The 23,628-nt window shown below is 33.9% G+C and overlaps 1 protein-coding gene across 1 annotated transcript in view; it reads right to left on the bottom strand.

The window, feature by feature from the left end:
* The window catches only part of LOC149796170 (ankyrin repeat and BTB/POZ domain-containing protein 1-like), an 84,836-nt gene that overhangs the window by 44,877 nt on the left and 16,331 nt on the right, over nt 1-23,628 (bottom strand). Inside the window, exons 3-6 of the mRNA XM_089966110.1 lie at nt 21,405-21,460; nt 13,965-14,109; nt 12,340-12,499; nt 4,959-5,004 (exon numbers count right to left, since the gene is read on the bottom strand). Of these exons, the coding sequence (XP_089822236.1) occupies nt 4,959-5,004; nt 12,340-12,499; nt 13,965-14,109; nt 21,405-21,460 (407 nt within the window). The remainder of the gene's footprint in view (nt 1-4,958; nt 5,005-12,339; nt 12,500-13,964; nt 14,110-21,404; nt 21,461-23,628) is intronic.

Below are 23,628 nucleotides of genomic sequence, written 5' to 3'. Positions count from 1 at the left end.
TTTAAATAAGACGATGCATCCATTATACGTTTATGAGAAACACACATAGAACTAATCTGATTGAGAAATACTGCAAGGCAGAATGGAGTTTTTGGTGTGTTTTAGTCATAAATCTAGTAGTAGTCCAGGTGTTGCCATTCTCTTTAAAAATAATTTTGAATTTTCTTTCCAAAGAATTAAATATGATGGTGATGGCAGATACATTGTATTAGATTGTATAGTGATTCATGGAAACAGAATAATCTTGTTGAATTTACGTGGTCATAACGATAATAATTCAGACTTCTTTAATAACCTAAGATATTTGCTAGTTTTTGTTAATTGATCTATTATCATTTATGCTGACCAGAATGTAATTCAGGACACGGAACTCAATACATACAATATTATTAATTATAGAAATCTCAAGGCCCAAACAGCAGTTCAGGATATCAAGAATAAACTAGATTTACTAGATCCATAGAGAATAGTTAACCCTAATGCTAGATTATTTACCTGAAGACAGCAAAGTACTATAAACAAGGCAGATTAGATTATTTCCTGATTTTTGAGGACATGTTTTCATAAATCACAGATTCGTCTATTGTTCCGGGGTAAAAAGAAAACACTCTGCTGTAAATTTATCATTATTTACACCTCCCAGAGGCCATGGTTATCAGAAATTTGATGCAAATCTTCTGTTACAAAAGAAATACACTAATACAGTTAAAAGATGTATTGTAAATACTGCTTAAGACTATCATAATGAGGGTGATACTAATGACTCACTACAGGTAAAGATGTATTTAATGATCAGCACTTTTTGAACTAGAACTGATGCAAATTAATATTCACTGGCAAAGGCAAAACAAGAAACACAATACACCAAAGTAATTTTAAGATCAAAAGTAATATAGTATAAATTTGGTGAAAGGAATTCAGTATATATTCTGAACCTGAAAACTGAAACTACACAAACAAAATAGTGAAGGAATTAATCAGTGATGATGGAAGAGGTTTACAGATCAAAATGAAATACTAAATCAATAAAAAGTTTTTTAATCAAAAACTTTATAAAAGCAAAACTAATAGTAACCTACAAATGAAAACTTCTTCATGAAAGAAAAGCTTACAGGTGCTGAGATAAACTCAGCTGACCTTTCCTGGGTGTGTTTTAGCATCAAAAAGCATTAGACAATTGAATTTTGTTCTTTTCAAAAGATTTGGGTGGATTATGCTGGATATGAAAACAAAACTGTCCAAATTTCAGTCCAAGGGAATTATCACATTCATTCCAAATGAAGATAAACAATGAAGATTAATAAATAACTGGAGACAAATGACATTGCTTAATGAGGGCTATAAAATAGAATCAGCTTCAATAGCAAATAAGCTTAAGAAGGTATTTCCTTCTATTATAATGATAATCAGAGAGATTTTATGAAAGGAAGATTTACTGGTGAAAACACTAGAATTTTATATGATTGTATGAACTACCTCTACACAACAGATCAGTCTAGTGTTCTCTTAAACTAATTTTGAAAAAGCATTTGACTGCAAAAGGGAATTGTTCTTAAATCTTTTAACTTTGGTGATTCTGTTGGTCAGTGGTTCACAGTATTTTGCAACAAGTCCAAAGGCAGTGTCATTAACAATAGTCACCTGTCTCAGTTCTTTCATTTAGAGAAAGAGTGCTATCAAGGAGATTCATCAGCCCCATACCTATTTATTGCAGGAAAAGAACTTCTCTCCACTGAGTTAATGAATAAAAGAAATATTACTGGTATCTTTTATAATGAAAGAGAACTTAAACCGGGTCAATACTCCATGGTCTTTTAGGTCTACCATTAAAACACTGAAGGCATTTGCATTGTAATGTATTAAAATAAAAAATTATTTGGATAGGTAGGATTACATTTTCAGAAGAAGAAAAAATGCTCAGACACTGAAATCATCTGGTCTACTTCTTCCTTTTAAGTTTTAGGAATGAAGTTATCTCTAAACCTGAGCAATATGGAAGAGTTAACTATGTAAAGTAATTAAAAGAATTTCTAAAAAATGCTGGGTCATTGGACAAGGAGAAATCTGTACCGAATCTGAAAAATAACTTTGACCAAATCACTGATTCTGTCAAAATTTGATTAAATCTATTCTCAGTATTGTCTTAACCTCCATCATATAAAGAAAATGAATATTTTTTAAACTTTACTTGGAGCAGTAAAACTGATGGGGTTAAAAGAAATGTAATTATTACCACAGCTACAAATAGTAGGGGACCCTGGGTGGCTGAGTTGTATAATATGCTTGCCTCTGCCAATCATTGCCAGTTCACATGGGTTTGAGTATTGGGCTCAGCCAATGTGGGTATGTGAGAAAGCTTGCCAGTAGCTTCCATGGGTCATTGGTTTTTACTGAGGTTTTCCCAGGTTCTTCTTCCACCAGTTACATAGGCTGTCAAGTATAGCTTACCATGTGCTAAAAAATGCCATTAAACCCCCCAAAAATAATAACAACAACAACATGTTATATGTGGCAGTCATCTTGGTGACAGTAATGTGCTGAAAATGGCATTAAATTCATATCAATAACAAGAGTAAATGATGCCCTAGGCATAGTTCATGTTATTATTTTATTCAATACTTTAAGCTCGCTTAAATTAAACTCCTTACTGCAAATGAAGAAGGACTTAGCAAAATATGCTTACAAAACAACTTCTAGGAAAATTTTGAGGCATCCCAATTAAAATTGGGGCAGACAAAATTAACAGATTAGTAAATATATTAGTACTAAATTTTCGTAGAATGTTTTCCTTGCCTTAGCAAGATGGAAAAGGGCACCCTCATCAGTGTAAAAATATGTGTCTCAGGATATCCCAAATTTTGCTCATATTACTAACTTTCAAATTCCTATACAAAATGGTGGTCAAATAGAACAACATGTTGGAAATCTTTCTGATAATCAATGATCATTTTTAAATTTGAAGCATTAAAACAAAGGACTCGAACTAATAATTTCATTCAATATTTTTCGATTATTTCAAAATTCACTGATCAGTAGAACAGACAAATTTATTTATACATGTAATAACAATGGAAAAACTCTTATGAATGTAAATTCATACAACAAGAGGCAGGATCAAGTCAATTAAGGTGCCAAATAAATGATCAAACCTGGACAAAATCTCAAATTTTAGCATAAAAGTGCACCAAAGATACAAACTTATTGCCTTTCAGTTTGAATTCATGCAGAGAATTATTGTAACAAATCAAGTTTTGAAAAAAATTAAATTTCACTGATGACAATACCTGTACTTTTTTTAAACAGGAATTTGAAAATATTAATCACAGTGACTATATTTGATGACTGTCCAACTAATGAAGAGTTTGGGAAATCCTTCATTTTATGAATTAATATTGATATACCAAATATTGTGATTTCAAAAAGAGACATTTCCTTTGTAAATTACAAATTTGGTGATCTAATTAATTTTTTTCATTTCGATTGCAAAATATCTCAATTATAAGTCTTACTGTGCTTTTTTTTTTACACGTTTTAAAGGTATAGTATTAAAATATAAAAAACAAAAAGTATTTTAGCGAAGTTGTATAATGTACACATTTCAGAAAAAAGGCTCATTCGAACTTCAACAGCCTGCAGAATACTACAGACAAACACTGTATGCTACTGATTCCTGTATTTTTATGTACTATTTTCCTGTCTGTGTAACATCCTGTTTTTGCTGATAAGTGTCAACACACAAGCATGTTTTTCTTTGTGAATAACACAGAATGTGTAAACTAGGAGTCCGAACTTTCCAATAACTCATAAAAAAAGATTTCAGGCATCACTGAATGGAATGTGTAAAATTCTGATATTTGAAAAGTCAATAAAAATATATGCATATCATTAATATGCATTTAATATTCTACGTCTGCAATAGAACCCTTCCTACATTTGATTCAACCACTGACATCATCAGATAAAAATTTACTTTATAAGATCAGCCTTTCTTTTAAAATTAGGAAATTGTTTAAAGCAAAACTAATCAGCTAACTTGACTGAACTGCTCTTTAAACTTTATAATTACCAATTAAATATTCCATTGCACTAACTTTACTACAAAATTAGCATACTTTTTCAGAACTATAACAACAACAATGAAAACAAGAAAAATGATGACCACCAATACAACAAGAACTACTATAACCAGTAGAAGTACTGCTGATTCTGCGTATTCTAGTACTAAAGAAAACAAAATAATGCACTGTGTAATAAATAAACAAATATTTAACTTGAGACTTCAAAGATGCAAAATGTTTCCTCTTAACACATGGCTAAACAAAATAATCACATTTAATTGCTATACACATCAGTACCTGCCTCATTAAATACATTTTCTTTTACAGACAACACTTAAGGACACACGGTACTAATGGTATGGAAAAATGGGAACCAGCCTGGAAATGGGTGAACCTAAGATAGAGTATATATGGGTTTGGCTGACCAGGATTGGTTAATAATGTAAGTTATGTTTTAGGAAAAAGAGTCTTTTGAGAGCTTATCCTAGTTGTAAGTGAACAAAAATAGAGAGACATTGTTTTACTGATGGAATTTCAGTCCTTTAACAGTCTTGAGTTTGGAACACTCATTACTAAAATTAGCACCTGACCCTTTGGTGCGGGATTGAAAGCACATGTTTCAAATACATGCAGGTCCAGAAAATGCCGCGGCTCATATCCTTTCCTCTACACAGAAGCTGACATCCAGGTTTCATCTATACTGATAAATATAGGTTTGATCATGAGCAATCAAAAATTTTAAGTTATTGAATTTTTAATATCATGGTGTTTACATAGGTTTACTATGGGAACTGAATTAGTACCTTGAGTCTTTAAGAGATTCCAGAATAAAAGGCTTTATGACAGTGTAATTATTTGAGAAGAAAATATGTTTTAAAAAAAGGATCAACAGAATTTTACCTGTGTATAGGTATTGAAGTATTGCTCTGAAAGCCCATGGTAAAATCTGAAATGAAAATTACATATACTCGAATGAATTTACATAGAGCTAGGTTTAGATCTTTATGAATAAAAACTTAAAGTTCTGATCTTATATTGAAAACTTTCATTACATTTTGCATTCCATCTTCACAACAACAATGTCAGAAAGTTGTTTGAATTTTCAGGTACTAAATGTAGGTCACCTACATTTTGTATGGTCATGTGCTGCATTTCAAAATTCATCCACATATGAAGTTTGACCACTGCACAAACAGACTCCCAGAAACTGATTTTAAAATAATATGTCTGTAATGAAATATTAAAATGGCACAGTGACTTATAATAGTATGGTAGTACACCTCAGGATATAAAAACAAGAAGTCCAAGAAGCTAACCTTGATAAAGTGCATATTCATTCCGGTCAATAACATCAACACTGTGTGCTAATTCTGCATAGGTGAGGTCACAAGATTATAAACCAATGACTATTATTCTTAATGAACTGATAAAGTGTGCTGGTAGTAAATTTGTTTCCAACAGATATGTTAACAACACAAAATTTTGCAATGATGTAATCTCTTTTGAGAAAAAGCATTCCCTCTTTTAAAGCAAATGCAAGAAAACCAGAAATTACATAAATTTAAGAAGTTTAAGAATTTGCCACGTGGTCAAAGTTTTGCTACTTAAGGTTTTCAGGACAAATTTTAAAGGATGACATAAATATTCTTCAAAATTGCAACAATCACTGATAAAAGTAAATAAAGGAAGCCTTTACTACGTTAGGATGCACAAAATGTCTGCTTTTAAAACAAGAGGTTTTCTTAAACTGGGATTTAATAACTGTAGTCTGTTTTTCTGTAAAATTTTTATACTATCTTAATGCAAATGTTCTGGTACTTCACTGATTCTCCAGCTGTATATGCAAGTCTTTAATCTATGGTCCTATGAAAATAAAATCTTTTCTGGCAGTTCACTAACTACATGCCCAAGTGGGCTGGAGAGCTGGCTGTCATCTGCCTAAAAGTCAAAAACACAAGAGCAGATAGTCAAGAAAAGAAGGATGCTTTCTTAAAAATTGTCTTCAAATGCTTTAATAAAATTACTGTTTTGAGATTCCTCTGTATTTTTGTATTTTCATCCATATTGGTGGCATATCAGCATCATTTATCAAATAATGAATGACGTTTATGCAAGGGTACTTTCTGTCCAGGTTGGCTTAATTCTGTTGTGCTGCTTTTTGAGATAAAGTTGTTTAAATGTTTTTCTACTTTTAATGGTAATATTTAATAGATGACTGTCATATCTGTGAGAATTTGAAAGCCCTTCCTAACACAGGGGTTTCTATAAAACTTTGTTGAGTGGTGTTTAACAATGAGCTAGTTCAAGATTTTTCTATTTTTAGCAGCAGTGGCCATATTTAATAGTTGGTTAGCATTATTTTAACAGACTTAAGAGCTTTCATGGCAGGATGATTTCTGTCAAATGTAATCTTCTCAATCCTGCAAGTGTTTTGCCACATTTGGTTCGTTGTAAAGATTTTTCTATTTTTATTAACAGCTGATGACATTAACTGCATAAATTTGAAAGAACACCAGGATGGCTTGTGTCAGATTCTATATTTAGCAATGGTGGCCATTTTTTAAAATTTGGTCAGATTCTATTAAGCAATATTTAGTAAAGCCATGTGGAGGATCAGCATTGTTTATATAAGTACATGATGCTAGAATGCTGGTGAATTTAGTTCAATTTTGTCTGAGAAAAGATTTTTCTGTTTTATGTAATGGTTGGCACATTGGATTATGGATCATCATTGTTTGTATAAATCTTAAAATCTTTTATGCCAGGACATGTCTGACTGCAACCACTTAGAGGTCATGTTCTGGTGACCTTTGTTATTACCATAATCACTAATTTTGTCAGCCTATCAAATGAAGTCTTATATCTTCAGGTTTTGGGGACTGAGCAGTGTGGCTGACAGCATCAATGTGTGCCAAATGAATTGATTCACATTTAGATTTTTGAAAGCTGCAATTCCATGGGCTAATTCAAAGGTCACCAGAACATGATCCCTAAGCAGTTGCTGTCAGATCTTCATGTAGGGCTGTGGAGACCTGATTTTAATTAGACTGATCTTTATCAAGAACAGTAGTTCCCAATCCCCCAAGTCATGACCCAAATTAGGATCTGGAGGACACTCAGAAGGGTTGCCAGAATCTTGTTTGAGTGTGGCAAAACTGATCAAAATGTGGAAAGGGGGTCAAGAGGCTCAGAAAATATATTTTTTAGGGTTGCAGCCAAATAAAGTTGGGAACCATTGATCTAAAACATGATATGATAAATATTTCTTGCTGCTTCATGTTCACTGATCTAACTAATGGTAGGTATGGTGGTTTTACATGTTCACTGATCTAACTAATGGTAGGTATGGTGGTTTCACATGTTCACTGATCTAACTAATGGTAAGTATGGTGGTTTTACATGTTCATTGATCTAACTAATGGTAAGTATGGTGGTTTTACATGTTCACTGATCTAACTAATGGTAAGTATGGTGGTTTCACATATTCACTGATCTAACTAATGGTAGGTATGGTGGTTTTACATGTTCACTGATCTAACTAATGGTAAGTATGGTGGTTTCACATGTTCACTGATCTAACTAATGGTAGGTATGGTAGTTTTACATGTTCACTGATCTAACTAATGGTAGGTATGGTGGTTTTACATGTTCACTGATCTAACTAATGGTAAGTATGGTGGTTTCACATGTTCACTGATCTAACTAATGGTAGGTATGGTGGTTTTACATGTTCACTGATCTAACTAATGGTAAGTATGGTGGTTTTACATGTTCGCTGATCTAACTAATGGTAGGTATGGTGGTTTTACATGTTCACTGATCTAACTAATGGTAAGTATGGTGGTTTCACATGTTCACTGATCTAACTAATGGTAGGTATGGTGGTTTTATATGTTCACTGATCTAACTAATGGTAAGTATGGTGGTTTCACATGTTCACTGGTCTAACTAATGGTAGGTATGATGGTTTCATGTATTTTTCATGGAGTATCAATTTTCATTTACTTCATGGTTGCTTAGAACAACAAAATTAAAGATCCTATGAAAAATTAACCTTAAATTTAAACACCCAATAAAAATTTAACCACAAATTTAAAGACCCAATTAAAATTAACCATGTGATGCATAAATTAATACCCATATTCTCAATGATATATATTTCTAGTGATCAACAAAGTTCATTTAGTTGAACTAATCACTCAGGCCATGACAAGGTCACTGTTTGTGAACTGTAATGATTGTCACTAAGCTTTTTTAAGTCTAGCCTGTAACTCTTTAGTAGTAATAACAGTCCTGATTAATGATTCATGCTTTACCATCATATGTACAGGCTGCTGATTGTACCACTGTTGAAAATTTTTCAAAATTCAGCACATAATCTTGCAAATGTCCAGTACTCTTTTTCTTCTATGGTGGCACAGTATATAGTTTATTTCTTTGAATCACTTTTGATACCAAATTTTCTGTCGTATCTCATGCAATATCTCCCTTGTAAGTGAGAAGGAAAAATGTCTTCTCCTATGTGGAAAGTTTTAAAGGTGCAATTTAAAGCAGGTCTTGACTTTACAGATGTAGAATTACTACTTGATACTGTTTGCCCATTCAAGACAGTCTCATAATGACATCTACATGATCAAGCTTCAGACCTTCATCATAAACAATTAATATTTAATGTCAAAATCAGCAGATATCTATAGAAGCAAACTTGCAGCTGTAAAGATCTCCACTTTAGCAGTCTCAGTTATATCGTATGTGAGACTGCACGTTAACAACCTCCATTCCTCTACTGTTTCAAACTCCATTCACAAAACCCTTGAAGAGTTTTTATATTTTATTTTAAGCATATGCTCTACCACCATGTCTGACATGGCTATGGTAAATGTCAGTAACTCCATATGTCTAACATTGCTGAGGTAATTGTCAGCAACTCTATATGTCTCGCATAATTATGGTAAATGTCAGTAATTCAATATGTCTTATATAACTATGGTAATTGTAGGAAACTCCATATGTCTAACATGGCTTTGGCTATTGTCAGTAACTCCACAAGTCCAACAATGCTATGGTTATTGTTAGAAACTTCAAATGTCTAACATTACTGGTAATTGTTGGCAACTCCATATGCCTAACATGGCTTTGGTAGTTGTCAGTAACTTCATATGTCCAACATTGCTATGGTAATTACTAGTAACTCCATATGTCTAACATGGCTATGGTAACTGTCAGTATGTCTAGCCTAATTGTCAGGGACTGATGTAGCATAATATATAAATCTCAAGAAGAAAAATAAACTGCCATCTGTAGCAATGTATTTTGCTTCATTTGGTATTTCCACAGTTTCTACTTCCTGTAAAATCCCTCCAATATTTTCCATTTGATTATTGTCCACAATTTCATAATGATTGTGTTTAATTTTCATTCTGATTAGCAAAAAACTTAAAATTTACAGTCATGTGTGATGTGTGATTTGCAGATCACATTCCTTTATTCTGTGTTCTACACTAATAGTATGCATTTTACTTTTTTACTGTTGCATACTGAGTTTTACCAGCAATACATCAGAATATATGTGCTGCAGTCACAATCATGGCTCTTTGCTTTGATGTCAGTCTGGTTGTTCAAGAAGTTTGTTCTTTCTATACATTCATATGCACTGAATTCTGTCTTGAATTGATCTGTACAAATGTTTGTCTTAGATTCATTGGCATCAGTTTCTGCCACTAAATCAATTACATAAGTTTTTTTCTTCAGATTCCTTTGCACAAGTATTTAAAACAGATTCTTTTGTACAAGTACTTGACACAGATTCATTTGCACAAGTACTTTACACAGATTCATTTGCACAAGTACTTGACACAGATTCATTTGCACAAGTACTTTACATAGATTCATTTGCACAAGTACTTGAAACAGATTCATTTGCACAAGTACTTTACACATATTCATTTGCACAAGTATCTGAAACAGATTCATTTAAACCGATTTCTGCTTCAGATTCACTGCACAGTTTCTTGCCACAGATTCAATTACAGAAGCTTTTCAGTGCAGCTGCTTGTTATTTAAGGACACAGAGTAATCTTGTCCAATTCATTTGGATTTCCTTTCTCTTTAATTAATGTACAGGATCTACCCTAATCCCTGTGAATCATTTCCCTAGACCTTCAGCAGCACTGCACTTCCACAACTACCTTCTTCCAGTTCCTCTTCCTTAGCATCTTACATCATGTATAAACCTACATCACAACCAAGATGGCCCAAATATTTTCGAAAGTGCCAATTTAAATCATTTGGCCTGAACACACCTACAAATATTAAAATAATTTTTCATTATGTCTACCACATTTTCCCCAATATGTTTTCTGGATTATCTCAATTTACTGATTTACCCGTAGGAAACGGAATTATTTCATGCATTGGATTCTGATGTAATGGATGGGAGCTGCATGTTGTTTTCCTATGCATAGGTCTTATTTTTGGTTGGTTCTTTAGCTACCTTTATAAGCATAGGCCTTATCTTTGGAAAGTTCTTTAACTGCCCTCATGTGCAAAGGCCTTATTTTTGGATAATTTTTTAGGTGTCCTCATATGCACAGGCCTTTTCTTTGGATAGTTCTTTAAGTGCCCTTATGTGCATAGGCCTTATTTTTTGATAGTTCTTTAGGTGCCCTCATATGCAAAGGCCTTATTTTCAGATAGTTCTTTAAATGTCCTCATGTACATAGGCCTTATTTTTGGATAGTTCTTTAGGTGCTCTCGAATGCATAGGCCTTATCTTTAGATAGTTCTCTAGGTGCCCTCATATGTATAGGCCTGATCTTTGGATAGTTCCTTAAGTGCCCTTGTGTGCATATGTCTTATATTTGGATAGTTCTTTAAGTGCTCTCATATGCACAGGCCTTATCTTTGGATAGTTCCTTAAGTGCCCTCATGTGAGAATGCTATCTATTAAATTTGGTCAAATTCTGTTCAGCATTTTTAAGAAGACGCTAATTAAAGATTTTTGTTACTTTCAATAACGATAAACATATCTGATGGCAGACTGGCATCATTTCTAAAAATTTCAAAGGCTTTCAAGGGGTAATACTCTCTTAAAATTTTGACAAATTTCATCCATCTTTTAGAAGAAATTGTTTAAAGGTTTTCCTATTTCTGTAATTCAAATTGTGTTTTGTCAATTTTACCAAGTCATTTAAAAGTTTTATTTTTTTAGTAATGACAGTCATATTTGTTGGCAGATCAGCATCTTCTGTACAAAACTGAAAGGCCTTATAAAAGGGTGCTCTCTATCAAATTGGTAAAATTATACTTCAAATAAGTACTTAAAAAGTTTTTCTAATTTTGTAACAGCAGCCATATTTGAAGAAACACTGACACATATTCTAACATTTGAAGGGCTTTTTATGCCAGAAACCTTCCTATTAAATATGGTCAAATTTTGTCTGGCAATTTTTTACAAACAATTTTTCAAATATATTCCTACTTCTAGTAATGGCAGTCATATTTAATGGGAGATTGGCATACATTTATATAAATCTGAAAGTCCTTCAAGTCAGCGTGCTCTCTGCCAAATTAAGAAACTGGTCCAGTGGATTTTAAGAAGTTTAAAAACATTTGTTGATGGCTGACAGACAGGGCATGATGAACAAAACATGCTGGACCCTGGAGCAAAAAAAAGCAAAAAAAAAACCAACAACAAAAACACCTTAATGTTCTTACAGCTTAGATGCCCCTGTTAATATGGAAGAAATTCAAACTTTCATCAAAAAGGTGAAATTCAACTTGACTTAGGTCTTCTTTATATTAAATTTGCTATTAAATTTTAATTTTAATTAGTGAATTCTTTGAAAAGTTATCAAGTAGAAAAAATAGTCATGATGCAAGATTAAAAGTGTTAAGTCACAGACTGACCAAAAATTGTGAAAACTGAATTGGATCCAGTTGTCTTCACATTAACCTTATGTTAGACTTTGTTTCAATGTACAAAATCCTTAAAAATGTTAGTGAGCTGAAATGAAACTTGTAACATATGGGACATACGAGGCACACATTATGGAAGGACATATGGGATGTACATTATGGAAGGACATATGAGACATAAATGGCATACATTATGGAAGGGCATATGAAACATACATGGCATATATTATGGAAGGACATATGGGACATATAAGACATATAAATTATGGAAGGACATATGAGACATATATGGCATACATTATGGAAGGGCATGGGTAATTCTACATGACTTGCACAGAACACACTAGGGGCTTAAAAATCTTACTGATGGATTTTTCACTGTTATCTCCATCCCGCCCTTCCAGTGGGTGTGGAAAAGTTTAGCAAAGTAGGAGCATCTAGCACTTAGTATACATCTATGTGCTGGAAATTTTTCCCCTCCAATGCTGAAAATGACATCCTCATACATTCCACCCTCTAGCAACCTAGAGAAAAGATAGCAAAATTGTTTACACTCACCACTGAAATTTTACTGTAACTGAATAGCAAATGACAGGGTACAAAATGTTCCTACATATAATCCAGCTGATTCAAGTGGCTTGAGGTGGGTGTGGAGCCATTTCAAATTAAGGAATTGCAGTCTTGTATTGAGGTTGTGAGGAGGTTAATGGTAGTTTTACTGTTACATACTGAATTTTAACAGCAATACAGAGTAAAGTCATTACATACTGAATTTTAACAGCAATACAGAGTAAAGTCATTACATACTGAATTTTAACAGCAATATGGAGTAAAGTCATTACATACTGAATTTTAACAGCAATATGGAGTAAAGTCATTACATACTGAATTTTAACAGCAATATGGAGTAAAGTCATTACATACTGAATTTTAACAGCAATATGGAGTAAAGTCATTACATACTGAATTTTAACAGCAATATGGAGTAAAGTCATTACATACTGAATTTTAACAGCAATATGGAGTAAAGTCATTACATACTGACTTTTACCAGCAATACATTATAGTAAAGTATTACAGAGTTTTACTAGCAGTACATCAGAGGAAAGTCACAATTTATATCCTTCTCTCTTAAAATACAGAACTGTTTTTCCCATATTAACTCATTTTCAAAAATGTTTGGAGAGAAATAGCACCATTAAAAGTACATCATACTCCCAACTCATGTTTAATAGTCCTCTATCTTGGCAATAGTAAAGTATGGTTGACTCAAAACATTACTGACCAGTCATTATAATTACCTTAACCAAAAGTCATGAAATGCAGTCTAGAACTAAACTTACTTACTGAAGAGAAACCATTATTTTCTTTTTAGACTTACCATGGCACTGACATCTGACCTCTATTCAAAAAGTGTATTGTATCATGTATTTCTATTCACTTAAGTTTGAGGATCTGTAGGTAAGAGGTTTAATGGGACAACCTCTGAAACCATTAAGCCATAAGGCTGAATCCAAACCAATGTAACGTGTTTCTTCCCCACACAAGATTCATGGTTCTCATAGATCTGTTGTCAACACTGGTAGTAGCCAAATTTACAGCTTGAAAAAGAATTTGAATTCTCTGGATACATAATCAAGATACAGTAAAACCTGTCATGAATGACCAAAACCATGAGATACCACCTGTCATAGAGATCAGATTTTGAATGCACATATGTATTGATTATTAAGTGTTATGACCTATCATGAGAGACCACCTGTCTTGAGATACCATGATATTTTGGCAGAATGGGTAGTCTTTCAAGACAGTTCTACTATACAATGAAAATATGAGGCGAAGTGGACATGAAGAGTATTTACTTCATGACTTCCTGTATCTTTTTCTTGTTAATATAAATGTTGTCTGCAAATGAGATATATGCTGTGACTAATGGTGGGTATCAAATTATTTCATCGCTCATGTATTTAAAAAACAAAGTGTTCAAACCTGCGAAGGAATTCTTCATAATAGTCTCTGCGAAGAACCCTTGATGTAACTGCATGATAAGAACGAAGTATATTGCGAATCCTGTCATCAAGAGCCCCATACAAACACCTTTCTCCATCAAACGTGTTGGCCTCACACCTGGCTCCTGCAAATATAGAAACACAGTTGCTATAAAGACCTGGTATGATGAAGATATCACTACTTAACATTTAATGGGACTGACACTCTACTGGGGGAAAATAAAAGTTTCCAAGAATTCATGATAAGACCAATCTTCCTTTTAACTATTGAGTGTTGAAGCCATGTCTAATTTTCTTCAACAATAACAAGATTTTCAAATTAGCTACTGTGGTACACATACTGGAATCTGCTTTTCGTTTAGGTTGAAGTAGACATCATTAGACGTGTTTGGATAAAAACTTCAGGTCATAATGCTCATCCATTCAAGGGAGCAGTGACAACAATATTTTTAAGACAGTCATTGTGGCAACCATATTGGCTGTACGACTTGCAGCATTTACATTTAGGACTTGGTGAAAATCCCATGTCATAATGATCATCTGTTCAAGAGAGTAGTGAAAACAACATTTTTAAGACAGTATTCATAGCACTTACATTGGCTGTATGATTAGCACCATTTTCATTTAGGACCAACTAGGTATAATGAGAAGTCTATTAGTGAAAAGCCCATGTTGATAAAGCCATGCATTTAAAAAAGAAATAAAGATAATATTTTTAAGACATGACTTTCTTTTTAGGAATAGTACAATAAAAATATTTTCAAGATGGCTACTGTGAAGGCCATATTGGATGTCAGATCAGTACCATTTTCATTTAAGACCAAGTGGACATCAATAGAAGTCTTCCAGTAAAAACCTCATCTCAGCATGACATTCTATTCAAGCAGAGATGTGATAACAAGATTTTTAAGATGGCTGTAATGGTGGCCATATTGGATGTCAGATTGGCACCATTTTATTTAGGACAAAGAAGACATGGTAAAAAGTCTCTGAGTGAAAACCCCGTACTGATATGACCATCCATTTAGGAGTATCAATTGCAAGATTTTCAACATGGCTACCATAGCAGACCTGCTTAACATCAAATTGGCACCATTTTCACTTAGACCCAACAAGACATCATAAGATTTTTAGTAAAATACTTATGTTGATATGACCATCCATTCAAGAGAACAAGATTTCCAAGATGGCCACTGTGACATCTGCACTGAATGTCAATGCAGCACCATTTGTATTTAGGACTAACTAAACCATGGGACGAATGTGTAGAGTTTTATAGTAATCCTCCAAATAGCTTACAAAGAGTAGCAACGACAAACTTGTGCTAACGGACAGACAAAAGATGAGCAATGGACAATAGCCAACAGACCATCACATAAGCTCTTCTGGTCTATGACCAATAGAACTAAAAAAAATCATCATTGGCATCATCATCATCATCATCTTTTAACATAAATGGAACATAGTGTAATTACTGTAAAGAAGAGGACCCTACCATTTTCCAAATACCATATTTTCATATTATTTTTATAGCTGATGAAAATTAAAATTTCAAGTTGGTACTTAAACTAAGAAATGTTTTATATGTACTCGTTCACTAGTGATATTATAGTCAACCATCTAGTTATAAAACCAATTAGATAACCCTAATTATCACATGGAATACTTAAGGTGTTGTCAATAGGCAGCAATGAAAACAACTGATATGAGCCCCAATATGTGATCAAGCTGTTCTCTAAAAAAAAAGCAATCTGTGTGCTTATTATATAGCCAGCAACAAAGGAAAAACAACCTTTCTTTTGAGACAGTAGGTGGAATAATTAACACAATGATAACTGTAAAATTAATGGTCACCAATGTTACATTGAGCCCACAAGTTATTTGAGGCTTCTTTTATGCTGCCAGAAAGTGCATAAAGGGAGACAAAGTAATTATACACATCAATGTTTATTCCCATTAAAGTAGATTAACTAGTGATGCCTGTTATTGTCTTTGTTTTCCCTTCTCCATTAACCTAAACTGGGCTTACATTTATTTGTGAGAAAGCAGCATACATCTCTGACACATTAGTTTCACAAGCTCTTACTGTCTCAGTTGTACTAATCGCAATATTTCCAATTAATAAGACCGCTCTGGTGGCCTGGCAGTTAGAGTGTCCGCCTTGGATGCAGGAGGTCATGGGTTCGATCCCTGGCCGAGTCATACCAAAGACTTACAAAAATGGTACTAACAGCTGCCTCACTTGGCACTCAGCATTAAAAGGTTAGTGTTAGGACTGGTCTACCTGGTGTCAGGATAATGTGACTGGGTGGGACATGATGCTACATGTCTGTGACATGATGCTCCAGTGCTAGACATCACTATAAACTGTCACACTGCAGACATAGCGATATGACTGAAAAATTGTTAAAAGTTATGTTAAAAATCCAAATCACACACACACACACACACTCCACTTAATAACCTGATTTTGCATTTGCAAGGTTCAGTTTTAACAATAATCTACCGGTAAGCACAAATGATGATATTCCATAATTAAATTCATGAATGTGTCTAAGTGATTGTTGCCATTATATGCTTATGACAATTAACACCATAAATGGAGTTTTTGTGTTAAGGTCACTGGAAACATTTATGATGACAAATATGGATCATCTTTCAGATTTTCTGAGGTATAATAATATGAATGTGTGTATATTATTTTGGTTTCTGTTGTCAATCTTTGCTTATTAAACAATATTGACAAGTTTATTGCGATACTTATCAACAGCAGCAGATGTACATGATGACCATACTGTCCTAATTTTACCAACAAAAACAAATATAGATATGAAACTAGAATTCTTTGTTGATACAAGAAAACTGAAACATGATCAAGTGTTCTTTTTTGGAAGCAGTTATTACAATAAAGATAATAATTTTCTAGATACAATATTTGGGAAAACTAATGATTTTCATTAGTACACAAATAATCCTGACAGAGAAAAAGTAATTATATTTTAGTGTTGGGATATTTAGTTCAGTGACAGTATCTGATTATTGCCCTTTCTGAGATTGCAAAAACTCTTGCAGGCTCCTGAAAATCTTAGCATGTGCTATCACATTAGCAGTGAAACCTGTCTATAGAGGACGCTCATAAAAATGTCATCCTTTATTGGCAGCTGTCCTTTACATAGTAGTTTAATATATATATATGAATGGAACAAAAAGGCTTCATAATCATTTTTCTTTAACTTAGTTGACTTCTACAAAATCAATGCTTACTGCCAAGATCAAAATAATAATCCATATCACATCACTTTTGACTTAGGTGTATCATAGAGCTGTGAACTCTCGGGGAGATGGATGCAAATGACTTGGCTGTGACTTCTATCTCTTATTAAGTAATGAAAAGATAAATGCATGAACCATTTTCAAAATTGCAATAACAGTCTGTGAAAGAAAATAATAAGATGAAAATAAGTATAAAAGACCATGGGAAATCTTTAGCAATTTAGGACCTTCTATAAACTGGCTACTCAATCTTTTGGTTGCAGAAAACTCTTGCAATGTCAACAACTGTATCATTCTGAAAAGATTTGCCCAACAGCACAACCTTTTCTTTGCATATTTGATAGGTGGAGTCTGTGATCTTCAAACTGTCCAAATTTTATGAATTTATAAATACTTAATCCATTTTTATTGTATCAGGCTACTCTTTTCCCATATTCACCTATATAATGACTCTTAATTGTGGGATAGATATTTAACAAATAACAGTGCAAGAAAAAGCACATCAACCTATAAATTTACAAGTGAATTGGATTGCTTTCACCCTTAGTTATGTAAAAAAAAAAATTTAAAGTTAAATCCCCCAACATTTTACAGTCATTGTTCCTAAGAATAGGTGTCCTTTGTATGAAGGTATCTACTAGGGCTGATTTCACTTAATTTTTTTACCATCACTTTACCATTAGAAATGGAAATCACATAGTACCAACCACTCTGGTGGCCTAGTGGTTAGAGTGTCTGCCTAGGATGGGGGAGGTCATGGGTTCAATACCCGACTAAGTCATACCAAGGACTTACAAAAATGGTACCAACAGCTGTCTCGATTGGTGCTCAGCATTAAGAATTAGTGTTAAGACTGGTCGGCCTGGTGTCAGGATAATGTGACTGTGTGGGACATCATGCTACATGTCTTCAGCATGATGCCCCAGTGCTAGACATCACTCTGAACTGCCATACTGCAGACATTGTAGCGATATGACTGATTTTTTTAAAATTTACATTAAAAAATCCAAATCACACACACTCACACAAAGTACAGTATATACTCACTAATACGTCAATAGGTTTATTTTACTGAATATTCAATTCATGTGAAGTAGGGGCCATCTTAAAAGCGGGACATACAAATAAATTTGATAAATTTAGGTGTCACATTGGAAACTCTAGATGTTTGTAGTACACAAAAATACTGCCACTATTCCCATTGAGAAATGCAAATCTTTGCTTTCCTACATGTCAACCCTTTGATCAAGCTGCAAGTCTGATATGTACTCAGTGCCAAGTAACAGAGGTGGTTATTTGAACTGTCTGTGGTCTTGTCACACAGCTGACACGTTCAGTAGCAGTTTTTAATAGATTTGCAGATTGTATGATCAAAGTGTTAATTACAAAGCCTGAGATCAGTCTCTACATAAGTACCCATATACAACAGAGAATGCCAAGGAGTCAAACCATATTTATGATGACTAGACAATGATTTACAATGGCTAGATGATGAAGGAAGATTTCAGAACTTTATCAGACAATGAGGATGAATTCTTGGACTTTGTACCAGATGATATTAGATAGGGACATTTATAGGATACTGTGAATCACAAAAATGTAGACTTAACTTTCATTGTTTATTGGTAAGATGTGTGGAATTAACAAATTACTGGGTATTATGAATCAAATCATTCTGAAATAATTTTATACCAGTATTGACAGAGATCTCGGAAACGCTTAATTACATGCATTTGGACACAATTTTTTTATCTAGGACATAGAAAATCACCCATGCAGAAGTACTCCACACACACTTTTTGTTGCAAACAGGAAAGTTTCGCGGCACAGTAAATCTGTTTTCATCACTAAAAAAAATGAATAATTTTATTTAAGTTTGTTGCTGACTTCCTTTGATCAAAGGTCGTTGGCTTGCTTTGATGAAGGTGCATGTGTTATTGAAGGTGCCGCTAAAGGCTCTCTATGAAGGACCAAACATATATCCATTTGTTATTGCTGCAGCAACATCAAATAATTGTAGAACACTGAAACAGTTTTTTTTTATTTGCTTAGAATATATCGGTGCTTCAAAGGTAATCAGTTTTCTCTGAAGTTGTAGGAAAACTATTTTGTTTCTGTTACATTTTTTTTTTAAATTGCTGTCCGCTGGTTGACTGTAGTCATTTCCTGTTCTCGCATTCAGATGTGGTCAAATGTAGCTAGTCAGTTGCATGGCTATTTTGGTTATATTACAGCATACAGTACCAAGGCAAGACACCAGCGTAAGCAGATTATGATATAACAATGCACTGTTGGGGTGGTTTGTCAATATGAAACAAGGATTTGTTTATGAAACAATAGATTCCAGTGCATTTTTATATCCAAGTTCATGGGGACCTGTCATGGTGCTGTGGAATTTCTTCACTCAAAAGCCAAGACTGTATATACAGTTTTTATCAGCCAAAAATGTTGCCACCAAAAATATCTCCAGATGGTATATTTTGTCACTAATAAGGAAAACATTGCATTTTGTGACATTGGCGAAGTCCAGCACGATCCCTGTTATTGTGTTTGTTTCTGATTGTAGCCATATAAATACTGCATGCAACCTCAAAATCAAAGCATGTCAAGACTTGGACAAAATGCCGTGTGCAAATCTGGATAAGTATTTTGGGGTTAAACAGAAAACTGATGAAGATTTTAATGAGATTCAGAACTCTGCTAAAGTTGCTAGAACTGATAGTTCAGATTGGACAGTAGCCAAGTGTAAGAAAGTGTGTGATGCCTGGCTTAGTGTTTGGAATAAAAACTTTCCTTGGATTTAAAAAATTCATTCTGACTGACAAACAAGAGCTAAATGCCAGTGGTGTAAAGAATGTGGAAAATTAAACTCAATGGCAACTACTGGTTCTTCTAATCTGCAAATTATACATTTTCTAGGTGGTCAAAAAATCATTGAACTGCACACTAACAGAAGCCTGTACAACTCTACTTCAAGGGTACACAGATTTCCAGACTTTGCAGTCCTAGTTGTGATTGTATTGGTGTCACCAGTGACATCCATGGCATGCAAGAGAGGCTTCAGTGTGCAGAACAAAATCAAGACTAAGGGAAAGTCCAGAATAAAACATGAGACCTTAACACAAATGAGGTGAGTCAAAGAAGAGGGACCTAGTGTGGAGGATTACAATTCAAAGCCAAGCATCAGAAAATTTTGTGAAATGTGACAGAGACAAAAAGGAACTATATTGTAGTTAAAGAATATGATATTTGTACATGATATCAATTTTAATACATAGTTTTTTTATAGAATAATAAATAAAACTGACAAAGTTTTGTGTCTGTTTATTCCTGGCATTTTAATGGACAATTAGCCACTTCAACATGCTTCTGGGAGGGGACTGCAACTTTTGCTGGTGGGACTCCTATTTTTACCAAGTTAGGAGTCCTGGACTCCTAGTTTTAAAATCCTAGTGAGACCTTTGATTGCTTTCATGGATTTATATTAAATCAATTTAAAATGTCAAGCATTATGGATCATAATGGATTTAATTAAAACAAATTATCTGTTGTTAAAATGATCTGTTAAATATTCCACTGAATAACATTTTTGTATTTTACACTCATTTTGTCATTTGTCTATCTTTCTATGTATCTATCTATCCAGTTTGACTTGTTTATTTTTTTCAAAGTGCAACTCTGACTCACTGACAAGTCACTCCTTCAGATGGATCTGACTTGCAAAACACACCTGACTTAAAGGAGGGTCAAAGGAAACTGGCATTTTGTAGCCATCAAACAGGAGGGGGTTAACTTGTGACTTACATATGGTAATACCAGCTCCATTTTTCCAAATGACTGGAAGTTTAAATGAAAAATCTTCTGTAAGATCATTTGAATCAATTCTTTATTTTGTTATTCATCTGAACAAAAGTGGTGCAAAACAAAAGAAGTTCAGATTAACTAGTAATTTACCACACTCCTCTCTTTCTGACTACTAGACTCTATTACCTCTCAAAATTTAGTTTATTTTATCCCATCCCTTCTTGATGTACTTTATTGAACAGCACGATAACTGTAAATTCTTTTGGTGCTTTTGGATTCCTAGGGTATATTGATATTTTCATTGATAAACACACAAAAAATGTACACTCGAAGTTTTCATTACCTTTCTCAAGTAGATAGGTAACAATGTTTTCATGTCCACAAAGGCAGGCATAATATCTGAAACAGAGAGAATTATATGCTACAGTTACATGCACCTCAGTTACACAACGATAAAAAATACAACTTTTTCATAAGCTCTTGATTGGCAGTTGTCAACCTAGATACAATACAGGGGTTAAAATGTAAGGTGTCTTCCACAGTCTATATACAGCTATTTAGGTTGAATACACAATACACCCTCACTATAAAGCCCTTCATTATAACACGGTTCCTGTTATAAGATATGTATAGTCATGATCCTGTTGTGCTAGTATGCAGTAGAATTATATGTATAATGTATTCATTTATAAGGTGACCTCACAATAAGGCAGCGTCAGGGCCTTCCATTAGATTTCAATTTGAAGTGGTGGGGGATTTGGGGACCTTCCCCAATGGGGATACTGTTTTTTTTTTTAAGTAGCTTAGTGTAAAGTAAAAGTATCCAGCTAAATCATCCAGCTCCTGGCTGATAAGGAAAGCCCTACAGTATATTCCATGACTCCCATGGACAGTGTTACAATAAGGAAGTTACTGTATCATGAACTTCACTGCTAGGTGGTCTCACCATAAGGCAGTTTATTCCATGTCTCCCATGGAGTACATTATAATGAAGGAGTACTGGAGCATTTACTTCATTATGCATTTGCTTCATTATCAGATGATCTCATTATTGGGCCTTATAGCCCATGACTCACATGGACCATGTTACAAGGATAATAATAATCAAAATTCAGACTCCTTTGAATAAAATGACAATCCATTAAAAATTAAAATCTCTGTATCACTGTGATTTTGTACCTTCTCATTATTTCAGAGGCCCCATAATATATAACAGCAATTCATAACTCATGACTTTGTACCTTCTCAATATGTCAGAGGCCCCTTAAACACCTGTGCAACTATAAGGATAATCACATCAGATTAATAATGGTTAGCATCTTTATTTTAAGATTTTATGCAAAAATGAAGATAAGACAGTCAGCACAGGACGTTGTAGGTTACACGTGTACAGCTCTCCTTCATTATTGCATCCTTCATTAAAACGTGATCCCTGATATGCTTCTCCCTCAATAACATACACAAAACAGGGTCTGAAACCAATGACCACTACAAAAGCAAGAGTGCAAGTTATCAAGGTACAAATTAAGAACCAATTTTTCTTCCAGTAAAATAAGTTTCTTCAGTAATATTTACTTGACCATAACACCTTAGGAGAACTACTCGTATCTTGCTAAAACCTTTTAACCAAATGGCTAAAAGTTATCTGCCCACCTAGGTGGCAGTTAGGATGATCTCCACTAGACATAATGATTGGTGCCAAATCCATGAATACTTCAGTTATTACTGGAGCAGAAGGCATGCTCTCTATATGACTGTATCTGCAAGGAGGTCGGAAGGGTGTATGAGTATTATGATCAGTTAAGTATTAGAGAAGAAACATACATGTATTTTACTACATAAAAAATCTTCTTCAAATATGTTACCCAATCATAATACCCATAATACCTTAGGAAAATAGATAAGAAGTGGAGGGAAATACATTCCCTTACTCAAGTGAGCCCATCTCCAGTCACCTTTGGTATGTAAGACAGTTTCAGGATAGCCAAACTCCATATCTTCGGAGCAGCTTTGAAATGGAAACATGTTCCCGCCAGCAAATCCAGTTGAAGTCATGAAGACTAGCTTATGAAGTTGTCAAATGATTCAAGTAGGTAACATGATGCATCATGGCTATAGGTCCCACCAGGTTGAAATGTAGCTTTTTGGGGGTATAACTAATTTTAATCATGCAATACTTACCTGTCACTATTTCTTATCTAATCTATTTTCATCCTGAAAATGTACTGTCTGTTTGATGTGAATACATCCTCCCACAGAGTGAAGAAAAGTTAGTATGACCTTTGACCTTTTGCACCACTCTATCGCATGGTCATGTGCAGAAGGTAGATGTACCTTTGTGTCATCATTTTCACACACAAAACAATTATGCAAGACATCAGAGTGTGGTGGAAGGAGGGTATTTGGCAATATTGACAGGTAAGTGTTGCATAATTAAAATTAGCTTTATCCACCCCACCCCACCCAAAAATACATTTTAATACAGCAATTACTTATTCTGTCACAATTAGTTGAATTTGTCAGTGAGGTGGGTAGGCTGGTGTCAAACTGATCCAAGACAGAGAAAT

Source organism: Sinohyriopsis cumingii, chromosome 7, assembly GCF_028554795.1.
Source record: "Sinohyriopsis cumingii isolate HCF-2022 chromosome 7, ASM2855479v2, whole genome shotgun sequence".
In the NCBI taxonomy this organism is placed as follows: domain Eukaryota; kingdom Metazoa; phylum Mollusca; class Bivalvia; order Unionida; family Unionidae; genus Sinohyriopsis; species Sinohyriopsis cumingii.
Note: the sequence above shows the minus strand (reverse complement) of the source record. Positions and strands in the feature narration are given on the sequence as shown.